Source organism: Aulonocara stuartgranti, assembly GCF_965226115.1.
Source record: "Aulonocara stuartgranti genome assembly, chromosome: 3".
Taxonomy (NCBI): Eukaryota; Metazoa; Chordata; class Actinopteri; order Cichliformes; family Cichlidae; genus Aulonocara; species Aulonocara stuartgranti.
In genome coordinates, this window is record NC_138941.1 from 41,726,293 (window position 1) to 41,747,152 (window position 20,860).

At 44.2% G+C, this 20,860-nt stretch overlaps 1 protein-coding gene across 3 annotated transcripts; it reads right to left on the reverse strand.

The window, feature by feature from the left end:
- Positions 1 to 3,566: 3,566 nt before the first annotated feature.
- On the reverse strand, positions 3,567 to 20,840 carry LOC309692707 (protein mono-ADP-ribosyltransferase PARP14-like). Of its 3 annotated transcripts, XM_082511463.1 has the most exons (14): positions 20,599 to 20,840; positions 20,381 to 20,505; positions 12,241 to 13,755; positions 11,920 to 12,156; positions 11,458 to 11,682; positions 11,253 to 11,307; positions 10,945 to 11,091; positions 10,204 to 10,266; positions 9,943 to 10,119; positions 9,611 to 9,787; positions 8,885 to 9,499; positions 7,680 to 7,816; positions 6,270 to 6,450; positions 3,567 to 5,827 (listed from the first exon to the last, which is right to left on the reverse strand). In XM_082511463.1, the coding sequence occupies exons 1-14, from the start codon at positions 20,768 to 20,770 to the stop codon at positions 5,535 to 5,537; spliced, it is 4,119 nt and encodes a 1,372-aa protein (XP_082367589.1). In that variant the 5' UTR covers positions 20,771 to 20,840; the 3' UTR covers positions 3,567 to 5,534. The 3 variants fall into 3 exon arrangements, with proteins under 3 accessions (XP_082367589.1, XP_082367590.1, XP_082367591.1); XM_082511464.1 differs by lacking the exon at positions 10,945 to 11,091; XM_082511465.1 differs by lacking the exons at positions 3,567 to 5,827; positions 6,270 to 6,450 and having other exon boundaries at positions 7,721 to 8,415.
- Positions 20,841 to 20,860: the final 20 nt, after the last annotated feature.

The following is a 20,860-nucleotide window of genomic DNA, read 5'->3' on the forward strand; positions in this document are numbered from 1 at the left end:
ACAGATGTCATGCCATGAACAATAGCATACATTACATTGATTCTTTAAACAATGGAGAAGAAGCATCAGTTTGTGAAGATCATATTGCTGAACAAATTATATAAACATCTTAGATTTTTCTTTCTCAAATAGTTTATTGTAAGAACAAACACAGTATATCTAAAAAATCACCGGGCAAAAAAGCATTACTGATTTAATACATTTTAAAAACACTTTTAAAATTTCGTAAAGCTACAGCTACTAAACAAAGTCAAAATTCCTTGTTATTAACTGCTGAGGAAATTACACATCTTTCATTTTAGTATTAAACACTGCATTTATATTTGTGATCCTATAAATCACCAAATGTTTTAATTTTCACATGAATGTCTGTTTACAGTTACAGATTTTGTCTTGATCTCCAACAGTGATCTTCCACATTCTCACATGTAGTTTCAAGCAGTAATCTAGAAATATCTAAAGCTCAGAACCAAATCTTTAGTGTCCAACTGAAGTTACCATAAAATTAAAGTTAGCTTAGTTTATTGTGCATTAAGAAATAATTACATGGTTTTTCAACATATGGTTAGAATAACATTATTGAAACGGTCATATTTTACGTGCAAATTGAGAGAAAGTGACCACACATAAATTTTATGTTGAACTGTCTCGAAATCAGATCTGTGCCTCTTTAAATATGTCCTTCCCATTCAGCAGCCCCGCCTATTAAGGGGTGGGAAAATCCACCTCTTCTATTTTCATCTCAAGCTGCTGAGTAAGGACCCAGACTGCGCTGTGGCAGAAGCAGTTACACAAAGTAAAACTTGTGCTATCATGAGAAACCACTTTTCTTTGAATTTACGTTCAGGAATTTAAGCACAGAGACTTTTGAAGATGGATTTATTTGCTGTTTAATGTTGTGTAGTTGAGCAGCTAATCATCCATTTTTTCCTACAGAGTGACTATTTGATTGGCTGCTCAGCCATGTGCTGTGACTGGTTGAATAGTTAATGGTGGAAGAGAGGAAAAACAGACACACTGTGGAAGAGCCAGAAATTCTAATTAACAATTAAATACACAGTAGTTTATAAACACACAGAGAGTGAAAAACATGAGTGAAAAAGAAACATAAAGTGCATCATGGGAAGGATTGAGGGGTCATCTGCACTAAACATATGCTTTATCAAAAATGGAAGTTTTAAGCCTAATTTAATCTTAACCCACACTACTTTTAAATATCCTAAGAACCAAAAGTAAGCCTGCAGTCTGAGAGCAAAGTGCTCTGTTGGGGTGATACAGTATTATGAGGTCTTTAACATAAGATGGGGCCTGACTGTTCAGAACACTGATGGTAAATCGGTGTTGAAAATGTATTAGCTGTATAGGAAATATTCCCCATGATGAAGCACTAACAGAAGATTATGAGGTAATCTGGATAAGCCTTATGTTAGAGTGGATTGTTAAATGTTGTCATTTTTATGCTTACCATCCATCTCTACATTGTTTAACTGTGGGATGAAAGGAATTCTACTGTCCTTCCCCCCAGATTCTCGAGGTTCTAGGTGGGGGGCTGTAGTCTTTTATTACAGACACATCCTTGTGCTTTTTGATGTAAGCTTCCTGCGTTTACGACCCTTTGGTCAGCAGGAGGTCTGACACACACACACACACACACACATTCTTACAGAAGTTCACACATATACATATAATGCCTTGTCTTAGAACCATGTGGGCGTGGCTTTGTTCTGATGTTTTTTGTGTGAACTGTCTCTCAATAAAAAGGCAGCAGGAGGAGGTCAGAGTCGAGGTCTTTCTCGTGGTGGACACAGGCCTCCCTTGCGCAAGTGATCGATTGATCGATTGTCTTGTTTTCTTCATGATGAATAAGTCTCTAGAATTATTACCATTGAAAATAATAAACATGCTTGGATTTGTTATTCCGTCCACCAAACTGTCATAACGTTCATCAGGCTGATTGGTGCAAGGCAGAGGCACCTTTATGCTGCTGTTGCCCTGAGTGTAAATACCATTGATGGCTTACAAACACTGTCTGAGAACCATCAGCACCTGGTTTTGAATACCCAGGGCTGGACGAGTAGCTGGCATTTATAGCAAAGTAGGTCTGACCATATACAGTTACTGAAAACAGAAAATAAAAGAGAGACATTTAAAATTTTGGAATTACCAGACATGTACAGTATTTTCCGCACTATAAGGCTCACTTGAAATCCTTAGATTTTTTCAAAAAGCAACAGTGCACCTTATAATTCTGACATAAACGGTAGTAACCAGACCGAAAAGCAGCGCACATTTCGGTGCTTTATTTCGGTGCTTTTTTTTCCTGAGCTGTGATACACTTCTAGCCAATCATTTTACGTTTCCGAGGATAGTAGGCGGGGCCAGGTACGTACGTTCTGTTAGAGCAGAGCTACAGATTAAAAATGCCCAAAATGGCTTAATTAAAAATGGCTGTACTTCACAGCAAAATATGCAAACTCAGCAGCCTGCAACAAGTGCTTTAAGCTGATACTGTGATGCTGTCAAAGGAGGTAACACCAAGAATCCGATTAAACAGCTGGCGACGCATAGCGTTTTTTTTTAAAAGCCGAGAAATGCGCCGTATTTGATAGCTTGCTGCGAGACCTCACACCGTGCACGTCGGGTGGGTTGCCTGTTATCGGACCCGGAGCAACATCCCCCAAAAACCCGAAGAGGAGATTCCTGGCCCCTAGCCCTGCCAGTGTAGCAGAAATGATGACGGATGATGATGGCAGCAGCAGCCATTCTTCTCTGCATGAGTAGCTTCATGTTGTTCGTGTGTAATTTACGTTGAGTAGGCTAACCACGTTATTACATTAATGCATGTAAGGTGAACTAGCAAACATCATCATAGCTATATGCGGCTGTCCTCTTGTTTGATGGCAGATACTCCCTTCACCCTGGCCAAAAAGGCTAAAATGACCAAAGAAAAAGTGGGAAACAGCTAAACATGAGAGGTTTTTGGATAAAGTTTGTGTTTTTTCCATTGTTTAAGCACTGCTTCCAGCCAAGAGTGATGCCATATATGCCACATAGCTGCAGAAAAGGCACACATTGTTATCTTTTTACAAAAAAAAACAGCTGAACATGAGAGGTTTTTGGACCAATTTTGTGTTCTCCATTCTTTAAGCACCGGTTCGAGCACCGTTTGAGCACCGGCACCGTTTCAAAAGTACCGATTTGGCACCGGTATCGGATAAAACCTAAACGATACCCATCCCTACTTATAATCGCCTTATGTATGAATTCTGGTTGTGCTTACTGACCTCAAACCGATTTTATGTGGTACACGGCACTTAAAAAACTGTCAAAAAATGTTTTAGTACGACTTTAGTAAGCTACAAAGCCGCACGCCACTTGATGGATTGTCGGAGCATTACAGCTACCGTAGGCAGGTGCCTCACGGAGTAATCTGGGTCCTAAATTCAGTCCGCTTCAGGACCCAAAGTCAAATGACAATGTGACATTTTCTAACCCCCTATCTTCTACCACTGATAGTGTTCTACAGTCCAGAACAGTCCATTTTGCAAGAGAATTTGTGAGTTTGTTCGGTGTTGACTTACTAATTTTGGTCCTGAAACCAGTCATTTCATCAAGTTTGGGCTGCCGACACCTTTAGTTGGTACTCAAACTGGAACTGCTAGCACTAATAGCTCCCACAGTTTCTGTGCTCGCTGCAACATGTTTTCAGAGTCAAAGTCAAAGTAAACTTTATTGTCATCTCTGCTATATACAGTACAGTATATAGAGAACTGGAGACGACGAGGCTCCAGTTCCATTCAGTGCAAAAGAATAGCAATAAATATAGAGAGTAAGAATAAATATACACTTTCAGACTGAGGTAAGAGGAGTAAATATACACTTTGAAGTAAAAAAGGCTAATAATATTCTAAAATTTACATTACATTACATCTGCATTTAGATAGTAACATAAGGTTAAAGTGCTTGTATGCAAACTCCTTTTTGCACAGTTTGCACAAAACCACACTTTTATCAAGGCTTCCGCCTGCCATTCTTTTGAAATTAAATTTGCCTTTGACCAGTCCTAGCAACGCGCTTTACTCTGATTCTGGGGGTGTCCAAAACCATGGGCTGCATCCTCCTGAGGACGCATTTGTAGGCCAATTACGTCACAGCCAGGTGACGAAGGCTGTCTAAAACCATAGACTCCTCCAAATGCAGCAGACAAATGCATCCTCCTTTTCCCCAGATTTGGAGGATGAGTCTGGTGTATCCTTCGTGGCCCACCATATCCCAGAATTCATAGCGCGGCCCAGCCCAGCTACTTAGTTTTAATATTACTCTTATTACGCTTTCTGGGTCACAAAATAAACTTTGAATATATTTTCAGGCGAGAATGTAGCTGTGTAATCTTCAAATATCTGCTCGGTTTATCAAGACATCGCATATTTGCAAAAGTGCTCCGACGTTGTTGGAGACGTCTGTTACCCACCAGCTCGATAGCCAGCCGGGAGCTCGAGGATCACTAGAGCCGTCGAGAACGGCACATCATTTTCAGATCACCGCAGTCTTTCGCTACTCAGGTAAAACGTAATATATAAGTCACTTAGATTACCTAAAAATGTTACTGTTTGGCTTTTTCAGTGTTTTATTTGTTTGTGAGTAAATCGGTTTGGCTGAGATTAAAGTTATTAGATTAGATTAGATTAAATAAAACTTTATTAATCCCTCGGGTGGGTTCCTCCTTAGTTTTCACACAGCTGAAACGAAGAAAACTGAATAAACAGAAGTGTGAGATGGTCAAGAATTTACTCCAGTGCCCTGTTATATTTTAGATAGCAAGGAGCAGACGGCTGAGTTTATTAAACTCCACCGAGACAGCAGTGACGCAAATCTGAAGGCTAGACCATCCAATTTCACAGCCGTTTACTTCCGGCCTACCCGACCTTCTAAAGACCCGGCCCACATAGACCGCAATGGCCGGGTCCTCGGGAGGATGCAGCCTATGGTTTTGGGCACGCCATCTTTGTAGCTCTGATGTGTGCATCAGTGTAATCGGTATACCAGGAAATTGTGCATTGACAAAATTTCTTGTTTGATTGGAATGCAAAGTGCGTTTAAATGCGTTATTTTTTTTTTCAAATTAATTAATCGCAATTAACAAGGAACTGACCTGCCAGCCCATTGTTCCTTCATTGGTGGTAGTTTCAGTCATTATGCAAATGCACTGTTTATAAGGGTTGGGGAAACCTGCAGTCAGCTGAGACTGAAGAAGTCACTTGGATGCGTGACGAAACGTTTCTCCCACTAAAAATGCTACATCCAAATGAACAGAATCAACTTTTTGGGATTTACTTACTTGGATGATTGAGATGTTTGCATAATGCGACCAAAATTCAATTAAAATTATACAGTTTCTATTTTCTGGGTCCTTTACAAATGTAACTTTTCCACACACTTCCAGTTACTACATAAATCTTTATGTAGTTAGAAATATAACTTTAATATTGTTCTTTTTGGACCTTCATATTTCCACAGTAGAAAATACTTTTCCCTTAATCTCCTTTGAATGTGATGAGGTAGTCGGGGTATGCTTGGTTGTCATGGAACACAATATACATGGCAGGGTTATCAATTTTGTCCACTGCGCTATCGAAGCGGTTGTGAGGCTGCTGGCTGTTTCGGAGTGGAAGCACCTTCATGGTAGCTTGGCCCTGAGTGAAGACGCCTGTGAGGACTCGGGCGACGAACATTAACCGAGAACCATCAGCAGCTGGCTTGGAGTAGGTGGGCTGGGCTGAGTAGCTGGCGTTTACAGCAAAGTAGGTCCCATGACCGTATGCAGTTGCTGAATGTAGGAAGAAAAAAAAGGAATTAGTAATAGGTTATCATATGAGGCGACTTTTGTTGTGATTTGGTGCTATATAAATAAAATTGAATTGAATTGATTTGAATTGATAAAACATGGTGACTTCCAACATATATTACGTAAGTATTGTAAGTCTTGCATTTAATATCCTAAGAGTCCTGTTTGTGTCTATAAATGATGGTTAAATACAACCACATTCAAGACCATAAAATACTTGAAGCAGTCTGCAAATGATCAATCTGTCACCATGTAATGGTGGACCAATATAGACACAATGTCAGAGTGATCAGAGCGGTAAAGACTTACATGTATATGTAAAACCTTGGTGTATAGGAGGTAATAATTTCTAAGACAAAGTCAACACTAGTGATTCGTTTTGAAGCAACAGAAAAATGTTGTCTTGTTCAGTAACAATTATCACCGTTTTGTCCAGCAAAACTCCTGTTGAATCCAGTTGTCATGATGGAGTGGCAGTTTTCCTGGGTCGTCCCGTGGTACAGAGGTTTCTCCGCTGCTCCTCCCTCGTGTGCGTTCTTATCAGAAATGTGCTTCTTCTGGGCTTCATAGGCGCGCCGCAGGTGAACGTTCTGCAAACGTTCAATCTGACAAGAGAGACCGAAGCCAAAGGATCAAAGAGATGCCAAACAAAGCAGTGTGGATATTAATTACATCTGATGGCTTAGTTCATGTCTTTATGGTGGTAACCATAAACTGAGGCATGTGTTTCAGGTATGAGAAGTTTAGATTACAGCAGTTAATAATTAATGACTTTCGTACTGCAAAACTAAAAACTTTAGAAACTTAAAAATTAAAAACACTTTAGAAACATGATATTTCTCAGGTAGGGAGTTTGAATTTTTCATAGCATTTCTGAGCAAATATATTGACATCGGTTCAATGGACCACAGAGATATGGTGGCCGGAAACTGCAAATATCCAACATAGATAGATAAATTGATTGATAAAATAAAATATAATGTATTTATTTTTTTAATGTGGCAATTAATTTGTTGACAGAATGTGACTGATTTCTGTTTTCTTTAATTTCCTGTATTTCTCTTTTTTCATTTTGATTTTAATATATAAATTTACTAAATAAATTAATTAAATCCAATCATGTTTTACGTGTGGACACAAAAGGATCAAAATCACTTTTATTGTTTTTATGTGCAGGTACACTGGTATAGACCCTGCGAGTTAAATTCTTGTGTGCAAGCTTCACAAGCAACAGATGTGTGCAAAATACAATAACATAAGAACCAAGAGAATTATAAGAATGGGAATCTGAGAATTATAAGAATAAATATATGTACAAATATAAGAATGTATGCGCATTACTCAATATGTATACCAAATATGTATGTATACATATATGTGTGTGTGTGTCTGTGTGTGTGTATACATATATATAAAATTAAATAAAGTAAAATATACAAAATTTACAGAGGTTAGTAGGAGAGCAGGTATGTGATGATGCTGCAGTTGCCCCGGGTTACAGGACATTCTTTCTTCATATAGGAAAAAGAAATTCCAATGGAAAAATATTTTTACCATTTTTAGATTAAAAAAAAAGAAATACCTTTTTGTTACACCTTTTATATTACCAAAAAATGTAAATAATGACCACATGCACTGCTGATATAAAGTCTGGTGCACTTAATACAATCCCTGAATGTTAACATGTATCATGATAGCTGACCAGTTAAGCAGACCACATTACAGTCAGTAATGCTCACCAGTTTGCACTGTAATGCCACAATCAACTTTTTCAGCTTGTATGCATGTACTTGTGTATATATGTACTTGTACTTGTGCAGGAAAAGCCACCCACCTTCATCACAGTTTTGGGGACAGTTCGTTTGAAAGCCTCCTTTACTGTGTGATATTCTGCAGAAGAAGTCTCCAGAGAAACCACCTTCATAGTCTCATTGGCAGCCATGGGGTCCCAGTACAGAGGGAAAGTAAAGTCTGAAAAAGACAACATGTTTGTTATATTTTATTAAGTCAGGTAATGTAGTATACACAAGAGAAGACACAGAAGAAACTGTTTTGTTTTGTTGTTGTTGTTTTTTTTTTGTAGGATGGCGCATGAAAAGAACAAAAACAGAACTTGTAAGTTTAGGCTTAGACACAGGGTTTTGGCTTCTGTGGGACACTTAAGTATTTCTCTAACTGTGTATTCTTGTTTGTCCTTGTTTTTTTCTCCTGTTCCAAAGTTTTTTCGGTTCATTCTGTGTTTTGGTTTTGGCATTGGACTTAGCTTAGCTCCTTAGTCTTTTGAATTTCCTGTTTTCTGTGACTTTAGTGCTTGCTTTCTTTAACTGATGATAAGTTTGTTAAAGCCCTTTTCTATTCCGATTCTGTTCCTTCAGCTGTGTCTCTATGTTTATCTTCTGTCTCTCTGTCACACTTTCATGTTGTGAGTCTGTCATCTTTTACTTCCTGTTTTACTTTGGTGGTATTTCGTCTCTTGCGCTTCGTGTCCAGTTCTTTCCTCTGTCTCATCAATCTTCCCTTGCCCTTTGTTGTGTTCTCTCTCAGCTCTTTTCCTCTGTGCCTTGTGTTTTCTAAGAAGTTGAAAAAGTATTTTTTCTCCTCTGTTTCTTTGTATTTTTAAGAGCTTAGCAATAAAGCTGTCATTGACTTTTACACATTGCATAGATGTTTTAAAATTGGGATTTGGTTCAGTCCAGCCACATATCAGTCTTAACACTGTTTGCTATATTGGTGCCCTTCTGACGCCAATTTAACACTGCTTTGCAATGCAATTTGAAATCAGCAGATAAGGAGAGACTTTAATATTTCTGATATTGAAATTTTGACATTTCCTGTTTCAAAACTGTTTACTGTTACTGTCATTCCTCATAGTGACTTTTGCAACTATTTTTACAAGTACATTTTTTAATACTTTTTTAGTAGAATTATTTCTTTCAAAACCTTAACATTTGTTTATTGAAGTTTATATTACTCTCAAGCATCAAACTCCAGTATCAGTCTGGCTCATTTTTGTAACATCTCTGAGAACTATCTACTCACCTGGAAGATTCTCAAGTCGTTTCAGCTTTGTCGTCTGTCTGCTCAGTGGTCGTGTGGCCACCATTGCCTGTACATCAACCTCCCATATAAGTCCCTGTGCATCTGTTATTCCTTCTGTTAATTCGTTTTTTTCCAATTGGTGATTAGCTGATTTGGGAAGTCTTTCCCAGTTACCATTATTTGCCAGGATGCACCAAACCACTTTGTTGTAAACATCCTCCTCCTCCCTCACTCTCACCTCTCTAGTGAGGGTCATGTACTGACACTGACTCATTTTCTGCATCACCCAGGTGACCCCGTCTTTTAGCCCGCTCACTGTTAGGGCGCCAGACTGATCAGTTTGCATGAATAGACCTTCAGACTCCACCAGCTCCTTCAGCTCCATCATGTCATCCTGGTTGAGGAGTTCCAGTTCCTCCTTTGAGAAGGTTTTACTGGAGCACTGCGTCTGATATTGATGCTTCAGCTTTTCCATGGCATCATCAATGTCCGTTCTGGAAAGACCCAGAAATGTGAAGACAGACTGCTGACTTGTGGAGCTGATTTGGAGACTGCTGAGGTATGCACTCACACTAGGAGCAGACTGTTGTTGCTGTTGTTGTTCTTGAAATGACACTGGAAGGTGGATCAAACAAATAAGTAAAATAATTTTTAATCTGCTTTTATTTTAAAAATCACTACACTAAATAACCACACAAGATGTCAGTTTGTGAATATTTCTGTCACCTCTGTTGATGACAGCTGGGGAATACATCTGCATCGCTTCCTCTTTAAAAGCCAAGAAGACATCGATCTTAATCAGGATGAGGCGGATGTTGGTGAGGCTGTTCATTGATGATGTAGAAGACTTGATCCCTTGAAGAATAGCTCCTGCCACAACAGCAGGGTCCAACTCACCAGCACCTGGAAAAACACCACTTGCATTTAGGGGTGCGTGCGTGTGTGTGTGTGTGTGTGTGTGTGTGTGTGTGTGTGTGTGTGTGTGTGTGTGTGTGTGTGTGTGTGTGTGTGTGTGTGTAGCACAATAAATTCTTAGAATGCCAAAAAAAAATACTTACCAGCACAAATGGCCGGAATTGCCACAGAGCTGTATTTATACCATTCACAATAGTAAATGATATCACACACAAGTTGTTCAATAAGGGCTTCATCTCTTTGTCCACATACATGAAAAATTGCTTTACAGGGGAAGTTTCCAGACTGGGTCACATAAATTTCTCCTCGGTCCACTTTTGCTGCACAGAAAGTGACACAGGAAGCATGAGTGAGAGTCAGATAAGTAAGATAAGAAGATAAATAGCTGCTTCTCTTTTTCTCACCTGCTTTCAGTTCAGTTTCCACCTGTGGTCCAGCTACAGTTAAGATGTCTTTGCATACCCCATCTTAGAAGGAGAAGAAAAAGAATAAAAAATTAATGAATACATAAATCTGGACCTAGTAACAACCTTAGATGTATTTTTTACATTAGTTTCATTGCAATCATTCAAATAGCTGTGGACAAATCTCAATCAATTTCAACTACTCTAAGACAGATGCATGCAGTGTAATATCAGACATTCTACCCATTTGATTTCTTAGTTTTGATTCCTCTGACAGTGACTCAAGCCACATGATCTGTTTCTATTTCACAATCAATCTACAAGTATTTATAGGAAATGCTGCTGAATTTGCCTGATCCGCACTTGGACAAAAAATGTGAAACTACAACCATGATAGGTACGAGATATAAAATACAAAATGTAAACTAGTAGTTAGTTTTGCAGCCACATGCACATTAAATGTAAAGTATAAGTAACTGACTAATTACATACATTGTGGGACCATGACTACTTGTGCTCATTTCATGATGTGCCAGTTCATAAGTATATGCCAAATGAAAACTTCAATCTTCAAAGATTACATTCAAATATACATCCCCATTTCTGAGCAAATATTCATAAATAGCTGTCTGCCTTTGGCATCCACAGAGAGCTATGCTACCATTGTGGTTAAAAATAACTTTACAGTTACAGGGTGAACATCCTGCTCACTACGCCTTCCTGCCTTTGTGTTTCACCTACCAAGGTTAAAATTTTGGAAGTCTGTTGTGTTCACCACAGCATCTGTAGTCTCATTAGTGATGTCACCAAACACCACATGTAGTTTAACTCCACTTTCCAGTATCATGACAATGTCATCTAGGTCACTGGTGAGGGACCTGAAGATTGCTGAGATGAAGAACACCACACATTAGATTTTGTCTGAAATTTATTCTGATACTGAGGGTGCTGATGAAGATGGTAAAATATGACACTGGCTGAATGGTTTTTATCTGCTCACTATGCATCAATGTCACATACTGAAGACAGTATGAGTAGTGCAAGTTTACCTTGGCCTCCCTGGTTCATATTTAAGCTGAGCTGTTTGTAGACATCGTGGTAGCACTGTAGATAAAAACACAGAATAACACGATAAAGAATTGATGCATGGTCAGAACAGCCCTGTTTTTGTTTTTTAAAGTGCTTTATAAATTAAGTGATATAGTATGATATGCATGTTACATGTCAGATCAGGACATATCGATTGACACTGACCGCCTCAGAATCAGGGTAACCAGGTTTAATGACAATGTGGATGTTTGTAAGAGATCCAGAAGATGCAGATAATCCAAACTGGTGAATGATGTCGGTCAACACTTGAATAGCTTCTCTCAGCGGGTATTGTAAAACAATTCCTGGCCCAATGATTGGAATGGCCACTGAACCCAAATTCAGCTGTGCACAAAGCTCCAGACACCTCTTCAGACCGTTACCAAGAGCCTGCAAATCAAAAGTTATATATTTTTAAACTATGATACAGTTAGATTTCATTCTATAAGTTTGTGCCATATAACATCAAGTTATTCCAAACTACTATACACAGACTATACACAGAAATGGTACTTTATTTAATTTCATGAAACTTTACCAATCCCAAAGGAAATTCATTCATGTACTTCTAAAGGTAAATGAATTTGATCTTTTCCATCACTATAAGTATTATGTCCTCAATTTTACCTGAACGCTCTTTCCTCTTACTCCGTCCCAAGGCAAGCACTCAATGAAGAAAATCTTGGAGCAGCCCAGAGATGGAGGTGCATCAACCAGCTGAACATCACCAGGGGCGAGGGCACAACTGGCTAAGACTGAATCAAACTTTAACTTTAATACATTCCCAGCTTTGGCCAACAAATTGTTGCCAATATTTGTAGAAGTCAGCTGCTTGTTGAGCATGGGGACCACCAGAACATCCGCCTGCAGAAATAATATTGAATAACATGAATGTTGATATTTTATTTTGAGACTATGGGAAATAGAATTGAATGGAAATAATCAAACCTGTTCATTTTCTAAACTGCTGAGTTTGATCTTCAGGTTTGTTCTGTTGATTGCAGAGTTTCCAACTGTGCTGTACATGCTGCTGCTGTAGCTGAGAGATCTAGGTGTGTCGCTGAGTCTGCTGGTGTTTCGTGGTCTTTGCACGTTTGGGGTGGCTGCAGTTTGCTTCTCTCGGATAATGACGTGACAGGAACCCTCTATCAGCTCTTTAGTCACTTTACCCTCTTCCTGGAAGTACTGCTGAGCCCCTGGTCCATCTAGAGTCAAAGTGTCTACTACAACACTGTCTAGAGTTGATGTTAGGGCCTTCTTGACCTCCTGAACATGACATCGAGGACCAGACACAAACACACAAGGATTTGGAAAATGTGAGGCTTGTAAGGTCACCTTGGTCTGCTTCATGCCAATCAAGTCTAAGATTTTATCAAAACAGTAGACAGTGTCATGATGAAGCAGATTGATGGTTTCTTGAGTTGAAACTTGATTCAACTGGAAGTCATGAAGAACTTCATTGAGCTTGGCCACATTTTCACTGAAGCCCACCAGTCGGACTTTGGTTGTTGAGGTTCCCCTGGCGCCTGGCATGTAGCTGATGTCCACTCTGAACTCTCTACTGTTTGCCTCGTTCTTGGCTTTCGTCAGAATTTCTTTCAACCTGTTGAGATCTATTGCACCCTGCAGCTGTACAGTGGTCACTTTAAGGTCTCTCATTACTGCTGCCTCGGCCTCATTCAGAGCATCAGAGGACAAACTGGACAGAACCAGATCTGCACCCACCTCAAAGAAAACAGGGTTTCTGAGCCTTTGCTGGAAGCGAGTTTGGTATTTTGGGATGGCATCACTGGTCTTCATGAAGGTTAGCAGAGCTGTAGGGAACTTAACGCTCTTCTCCTTTACGTTCTTAATCAGTTCGACCAGTTTTGCAGCTCCTGACTGCACCTCTTTGTCAGGGCCCTCCAAAGTGATCATGGCACTACCTCTGATGATTGCAACCTCTGGACAATTAGCACGCATTTCTCGATTGAAGTCTTCTTCTATGAGCTTGAACTTCTTCTCCACAATCGGCATTTCCTTTTTGGTGGGTAGGCTTTTTTCCAGAACTGCAATCTTCTCCTTCATGGCATCAACCTCTCCTACAACCACAGCATAGCCACTCTCTGTGTAAACTTTGATATCATCTGTCTTAAAGGCCGAGTCCTGCAGTACCATTTTCATCTGTTTTGGCTCAAGTACATGAAAACAGTTGTAGGTCTCGGTGAGCTGAACGAAGACCTGATCCACCTGATACTCCCATTTCTCTGCAGCACCACCAAAACCTCCTCCTGGACCCTTGTCAACCTCCCCTCTAACCAAAACCTCCTCTTCATCAAAATTTAGCTCCACTGTGCAGCCGATTGACGACAGTTGTTTTTCAAAAAATTTGTATGCTTTACAGTTGTCTCTCAGGAAAAACATCAGGAAAACATCTATCCTGAAAGTCTTCTCAAGACCCTTTATGTTTGGGTTTGTTGAGGTCTAAAAGACGGAAAGAAATCAAACAAATCTGTGAGTTTATGCTATAAGATATGCTACTTATTGTGTACCACATAGGTCTGGGCAGTAAGTCAAAAATGAATCATAACCCTCTTTCAAAACCTCTAATTGACGTTATCTTTGCCATGTCATGTATTTTATTTCTTTTCTCTTTATACTTATTAATACTTCACCCATTATGTACTATCTCTGCTATGTCGTCTGTGGCATGACAACCATCATAGAGGAAACTTGAAACGCCGAGCCCAATGCCCAATTGACTTTAGTAAACACAACATCAATCAAAAAGAAGAAAACTATGAGAAAATACCAAAAATATCTCAGCTTTAGTGGTTCAGCATATTTACAGCACAAACCTAGTTTGTGTGTCATTGCGTTCAATTAATCATGATTTTTATTTAAAGTCATATCGCACAGCCCTAGCACCTCAACATCCATCCAACATCCAAACACCATTTTAATCACCACCTCTTAAAAAAAGACAAGTATAAGTATTTGTTTCCTAAATAAACTCGTTTCACAAAAAACTGGATTTCACAGCAGTTGCCAGTGGTACAGATTCATACAGTCCTATGTAGATAAAACAGATTGACATTAACATTAACATTTCTGTTAATATGTTTTTGTTTTTCTTTGTTATGTCTGACTATGACACTGTCTTATAACAGAAATACACCACAACCCTGTTTCTAAAACAATTAGGCTATTGTGTACAATGTAAATGAAAGCAGAATGAAATAATTTGTGAATCATTTAAAACATGATGTTTTTTGTTTTTTGTTTTTTTTTTTATCTGTGTGCTAGTTTAGTGGCCAGACTGCTTCGAGCTGATAGGAAAGAAAAAGTATCTCAAATGACAACTCATTACAATCAAAAACTAACAGCAACGATTTAAAGCAGTACTGAAGTCTTACTTGGTACTATCAAGGTGAAAGTAAAGTGTCCCATGAGTGTATCACCATCTTGCTTGTTGTCACCCATGTTCTGAAAAGCATTATCTTTGATGGTATGGAGGTGGAGTGACATACATGGCATGGGTTACTTACTTGTCTACAAAGGCTTTAATGCAAAAGCATGCTGTGCTATCCACATGATGTATTTTTCAGGGAAGGGCTTGATTTTTTAAACACTAAACTACACTTATATTTTAAACTTTGTATCAAAAGCAAGACTCATAAGTTAAAGAAGCCTGAGAACTGTCAGCCACTGTGTCACGGCCGGGCGGATCGCACACAGTAATTCGGCGTGCCCGTGTGGCGTGCTGGCTAGACCCAAGCGCGGCAAGGCTAGCGGTGGGTTTGGAGCAGACACGCAGTTATTCTAGTAATGACCAGAGCACGAAGCGTGGCTTCGGAACGGTCGTTACAGACAGAGAGCGAGCGGAGCCGGGAAGAGAAAAAGGGTTGAAAGGGATTGTAACTCACGGTTGCTGAATCAGGGGGAGACTGACGTCGGCAGAGTTTCGGAGCTCCTGACATGAAGATACTGATGTCTGAGCGGCGAACAGGTGGGTGGCGTCTCTCTTTTAACCCCGGCCCCGTGATCAGCTGATCACAGCCGATCACCGGCTGACAGGACCCCCCCCCCGAGGACCGGCACCCGACGGGCCAGGACGGCGGCGACGGAAATCCGAGATGAGGGAAGGATCCAAGATGAAGCGGGACGGCACCCAGGAGCGCTCATCAGGGCCGTAGCCAGCCCAGTCCACCAAATACTGGACCCCCCGGCCCCGGGGACGGGAGTCCAAGATCCGACGGACAGTGTAGACAGGACCCCCATCGACGATCCTGGGCGGGGGCGGGGCCCGGGAGGGGGGCGCCAGTGGGGAAGCGACGTGCCGCTTAAGCTGCGAGACGTGGAAAACCGGATGGACCTTCATGGCGGGCGGAAGCCGGAGACGGTAAGCCACGGGGTTGAGCCGGGCGGTGACTTCGTACGGGCCGACGAACCGGGGAGCGAGCTTCTTGGACTCGCCGCGCAGCCGTAGGTGCTTAGTGGAGAGCCAGACGCGGTCCCCCGGCTGGAAGGGGTGACCCGGGCGGTGGCGGCGACGATGCTGCCGGGTGTACAGAGCGTTGGCCCGGGAAATGGCAGCCCGCGCCTTGATCCAGGCCTGGCGACAGCGGCGGACCATCCGTTCAGCAGCCGGCACGTCGACCTCCGCTTCCTGATGGCTGAAGATAGGAGGTTGAAATCCATAACAGACCTCAAAGGGCGAGAGACCGGTGGCGGAAGAGATGTGAAGGTTATGAGACAACTCAGCCCACACCAGGTAACGAGGCCATAGCGACGGTTGGGCGGAGACGAAGCACCGTAAGAAGCGCCCCAACTGTTGATTGGTCCGTTCAACCTGCCCGTTGGTCTGAGGGTGATAGCCGGACGAGAGGCTGGGAGACGCTCCAATCAGGCGGCAGAAGGCCTTCCAGAACCTGGCGGTGAACTGTGGCCCCCGATCGGAGACTATGTCCTTGGGGAATCCGTGAAGCCGGACGACATGGTCCAGGAGGAGCTCGGCCGTCCGTTTGGCGGAGGGGAGGCCGGCCAGGGCGACCAGGTGCACCGCCTTAGAAAACCGGTCCACAAAGGTGAGGATGGTGTCAAGACCGTCCACAGATGGAAGGCCGGTAACAAAGTCAAGGCCGACATGGGACCAGGGACGTCTCGGCACCGGGAGAGGGTGAAGGTCGCCAGCGGGCGGCTGGGTGGAGGACTTGGCCCGAGCACAGGTGTCACAGGCGGAAACGAAGTCACGGACGTCCCGAGTCATGGAGGGCCACCAGAAGGCACGACGGAGGAGCTGGAGGGTTCTGTCGGGCCCGGGGTGACCAGAGAGCGGGGAGGAGTGAGCCCAGAGCAAGGCCTCCCGACGGCACCGGGATGGCACATAGAGCCGCCCAGCTGGGGTCTCCGGCGGAGGCGGTTCGGCGGTCAGGGCGTCCCGGATAGAGTCCTCCAAGGGCCACCGAAGGGGGGCAGCGAAACAATGAGACGGTAGGATAGGTCCAGGGTCTGACGTGAAGTCGTCCTGGGTGAACTGCCTGGAGAGGGCGTCTGCCTTGGTGTTCTTGGAGCCAGGGCGGTAGGCGAGGTGGAAGTTGTACGGTTCGAAGAATAAGGCCCAACGGGCCTGCCTTGGGTTGAGCTGCTTGGCAGAACGAATATGGATCAGGTTCTGGTGATCAGTCCAGATCAGAAATGGTTCTTTCGCTCCCAGGAGCCAATGCCGCCATTCTTCCAAGGCCCACTTGATGGCCAGGAGTTCCCGGTCGCCGACACCATACCGTCGCTGCGTGTCAGAGAACTTCCTTGAAAAATAGCAGCACGGGTGAAGTTTTCCATCCGGGCCGTGTTGAGAGAGGACGGCGCCAGCGCCGACATCGGAGGCATCCACCTCCACCACAAAATCTCCGGCAGGATCAGGGTGGAGCAGGACGGGAGCTGTAGCAAACCGACGGATAAGGTCTCGGAAGGCCAGTTTCGCACCAGGGGGGAGGCAGAAGGGCCTGGGCAGGTTAGCTGGTTTAGTGAGGGATGTCAGTGGCGCGACAATGGTGCTGAAATTGCGGATAAAGCGCCGATAAAAATTGGCAAAGCCCAGGAAGCTCTGTAGCTGCTTAAGGCTGGAAGGCTGAGGCCACTGGGTCACGGCTTGGAGCTTTTGCGGGTCCATGGTCAGGCCATTGGAGGAGATGGTGAAGCCCAGGAAGGTAGTGGACCGTTGATGGAAGGCACACTTTTCCAGTTTGCAGAACAGCTGGTACTCGAGCAGCCTGCTTAGCACGGCCCGCACATGGCGAATATGGTCCACTTCGGTGCGGGAGTAGATCAGGATGTCATCCAGATAGGCAAACACCCATCGGCCCAGCATGTCCCGCAAGACATCGTTGATCAGGTGTTGGAAGACAGCAGGGCTGTTGCAGAGGCCGAAGGGCATCACCAGATACTCCCAGTGCCCGTTAGGGGTGATGAAGGCCGTCTTCCATTCGTCCCCTTCTCTAATCCGCACCAAATTGTAAGCGCTGCGTAGGTCTAGTTTGGTGAAGATGCAGGCCTGGGAGAGGGAATCGAGCGCGGTGGATAGCAGAGGAAGAGGATGGCGGTTCTTAACAGTGATTTTATTCAAGCCTCGGTAGTCTATACAGGGGCGAAGCCCGCCGTCTTTCTTCTTTACAAAGAAGAACCCCGCAGCTGCAGGGGAGGTAGACGGGCGAATGAAGCCCTGTTGGAGAGCCTCAGCGACGTACTCCTCCATGGCTTTGTTCTCTGCGGTTGACAGCGAGAACAGGCGACCACGAGGAGGGACTGCTCCCGGGAGGAGCTCAATGGCCATGTCGTAGGAGCGATGAGGAGGGAGAGCGGAGGCTCGCCTCTTACTGAAGACCTCGGACAGGTCATGGTAAGCCGGAGGGATCCTATCCAGATCGACGGGCTCCGGGGGTGACGCCTCTTCTGACTTTGAGTCCTGTCCAGTCCGGAGGAGAAGGCAGCGGCGTGAACACCGGGGACCCCAGTCCAGGATCTGGCAGGAAGACCAGGAGACGTGGGGGTCATGTCGACGGAACCAGGGGTATCCGAGGATGAGAGGAGAGGAAGAGGCCGAGACTACTAGAAACCGGATCTCCTCCTGATGATCCCCGACAGACATGCGGACTGGCTGGGTCTGGAACTGGACCGGGTAGGGTTGGAGTGGTCGCCCGTCTACTGAGGTCACCGGGAGAAATCGGTCGACGGAAGTCAATGGGATGCGAAGCCGAGAGGCTAGTTTTTGGTCGATGAAGTTCTCGGCGGCTCCGGTGTCCAGGAGGGCTTCGGATGAGAGCTGTTGGTGTTTCAGGTGAAATGTGACCGGTAACAGAAAACGAGAGGGATCGGAGGAGTGGGAAGGGCCAGGTGGGACACCCCCGCAGTCTACCTGGCGTCGTCGTTTCCCGGCCGTAGCGGGCACTGGGGACGACGGTGTCGAGCTGATCCACAGTAGGCGCAGAGGCCCTCACGCCAGCGTCTTTCTTTCTCCTCTTTGGGGAGTCCACCCAGCTGCATGGGCTCCTCGCTGGATGTGCTGCTTGGGCTAGCCGTGGCTCCATCAGAGGGGGGAGGAGGTCGCGAAGACGTGGTCCTCTGAGGCTGGAAGGGTTTGAAGGCCCGAGGGGTATGGCGAGGCCGCGACATCACACGTTGGTCAATCTTCAGCGCAAGGTCCACGGCCTCATCCAGGGTTTTAGGGGCCTCGCGGCCGGCCATCTCGTCTCTGATGTAATCAGCCAGCCCCTCTAGAAAGATGGAGCGCAGAGAAGCATCTCCCCATTGAAGCTTAGCAGCCAGGGTGCGGAATTGGGAGGCGAAGTAACAGACTGGTCGGCTGCCCTGGCGTAGATGAAGCAGCTGTGACTCCACTTCCACTTCACTGCTGGGGGGAACGAAAGTCTCTTTTAACTCCTCCACAAACAGAGCATAGTCATTACACGCTGCAGACTTATTGTTGTAGAGGGCCGCGGCCCATTCCTGAGCCTGGCCAGACAAGAGAGAGGTGAGCATCGCCACTTTTGCACGGGCAGTGGCGTATTTAGTGGGTTGACATTCAAACATCATGTCTAAGGTGGCGAGCAATCCATCAGGCCGGCCGTCTACTCCGTTCCACTTGTCGGGTAGTCCGATCCGGGGTTCAGCGCTCACCGGCGCTGGCTGACGTTGCAGCGAGGTGACGGAAGAGGAAAGCTGGAGGACAGTTTCGGTGAGAGACTCCATCTTTGTGCTCATCCGATCCACCACACCGCGAAGATATAACACTTCGGCTTTCAGCCGTTCGAATTCCGCTGGGTCTATATGCGGCTCAGACATCCTGTCACGGCCGGGCGGATCACACACAGTAATTCGGCGTGCCCGTGTGGCGTGCTGGCTAGACCCAAGCGCGGCAAGGCTAGCGGTGGGTTTGGAGCAGACACGCAGTTATTCTAGTAATGACCAGAGCACGAAGCGTGGCTTCGGAACGGTCGTTACAGACAGAGAGCGAGCGGAGCCGGGAAGAGAAAAAGGGTTGAAAGGGATTGTAACTCACGGTTGCTGAATCAGGGGGAGACTGACGTCGGCAGAGTTTCGGAGCTCCTGACATGAAGATACTGATGTCTGAGCGGCGAACAGGTGGGTGGCGTCTCTCTTTTAACCCCGGCCCCGTGATCAGCTGATCACAGCCGATCACCGGCTGACACACTGAAAACATCTGAGGCATAATAATAACGATGAATAACAAAGATGGCACAGCAAAAGTGGAGCAAACATATACTTCCAAAACTAAAGTGGCTGGTGTGTCTATTGCCCAAATGTTGTAAGAAGAGGAAGTGATACATCACTGATATTCTTCTAAAACAACAAACACATTCTGTAAATTTGTCCCTGACATCGAATTTTACTATTTAGAATGTATTCTTTGCAGTACTTGCAATGTGTTTTAAATATTTTACAATGATCTGTTTTTGTCAATATTGTCCTCAGCGGTCCAACTTTCCCTGGAGGCTAACTCCTCTAAAACTGGTTTCGCAACATTATCCGGCTCTGACGCTGAGTTTTTACTGTAACCAAAAGTCATGTTTGAAAGTGCAGTAAACTGTACCAGTGATTGGCTTGGCGATGGCTGGTCAGAGGTCTGTTGCGAATTTGTCCTGCTCACGGTCAGCCGCACTTCTCCACTCGGAAGAGTGATGGTGTGAAACTTCCTCTGCAAAACTCTCTCTTGATCTGTAAAACATCCATAAACAGAGTCACTGAAACAGCCTGCAATTAAACACAAATCCCCCAAAAAAATATTTTACAAATAACCGACTGTCCTACCTTCTTTTTCCTTGAAACAGATTTTATAAACGCTTCCTCCGAGTTTTTCTACATTTCCGCAGTCGCCACCCCCGGAGTCTCGCCTTTTCTGAAAGTATCTCCTCACTTTCTCCTTCTCTCTGTCTGTAAAGTCAGTGGCTTCAAAAAACAGTGGATACGGATATTCATCCATTTTATCTGCAATTCTACACTAACACGAGAACTTTCAGCCCGTCTAAAACTTGGTTGTACCGCTCTGTGAGTGCCTGTTTTTGTTTCACTT

Excerpts from the sequence above, each read along its gene's own strand:
- LOC309692707 (XM_082511463.1), bottom strand. The coding sequence starts at position 20,770 with ATGGATGAATATCCGTATCCACTGTTTTTTGAAGCCACTGACTTTACA. Across the intron at positions 10,267-10,944 it reads CTTCCAAAATTTTAACCTTG|ATGGGGTATGCAAAGACATC; the intron begins GTAGGTGAAACA and ends TCTCCTTCTAAG. Across the intron at positions 9,788-9,942 it reads AATTCCGGCCATTTGTGCTG|GTGCTGGTGAGTTGGACCCT; the intron begins GTAAGTATTTTT and ends GTGTTTTTCCAG.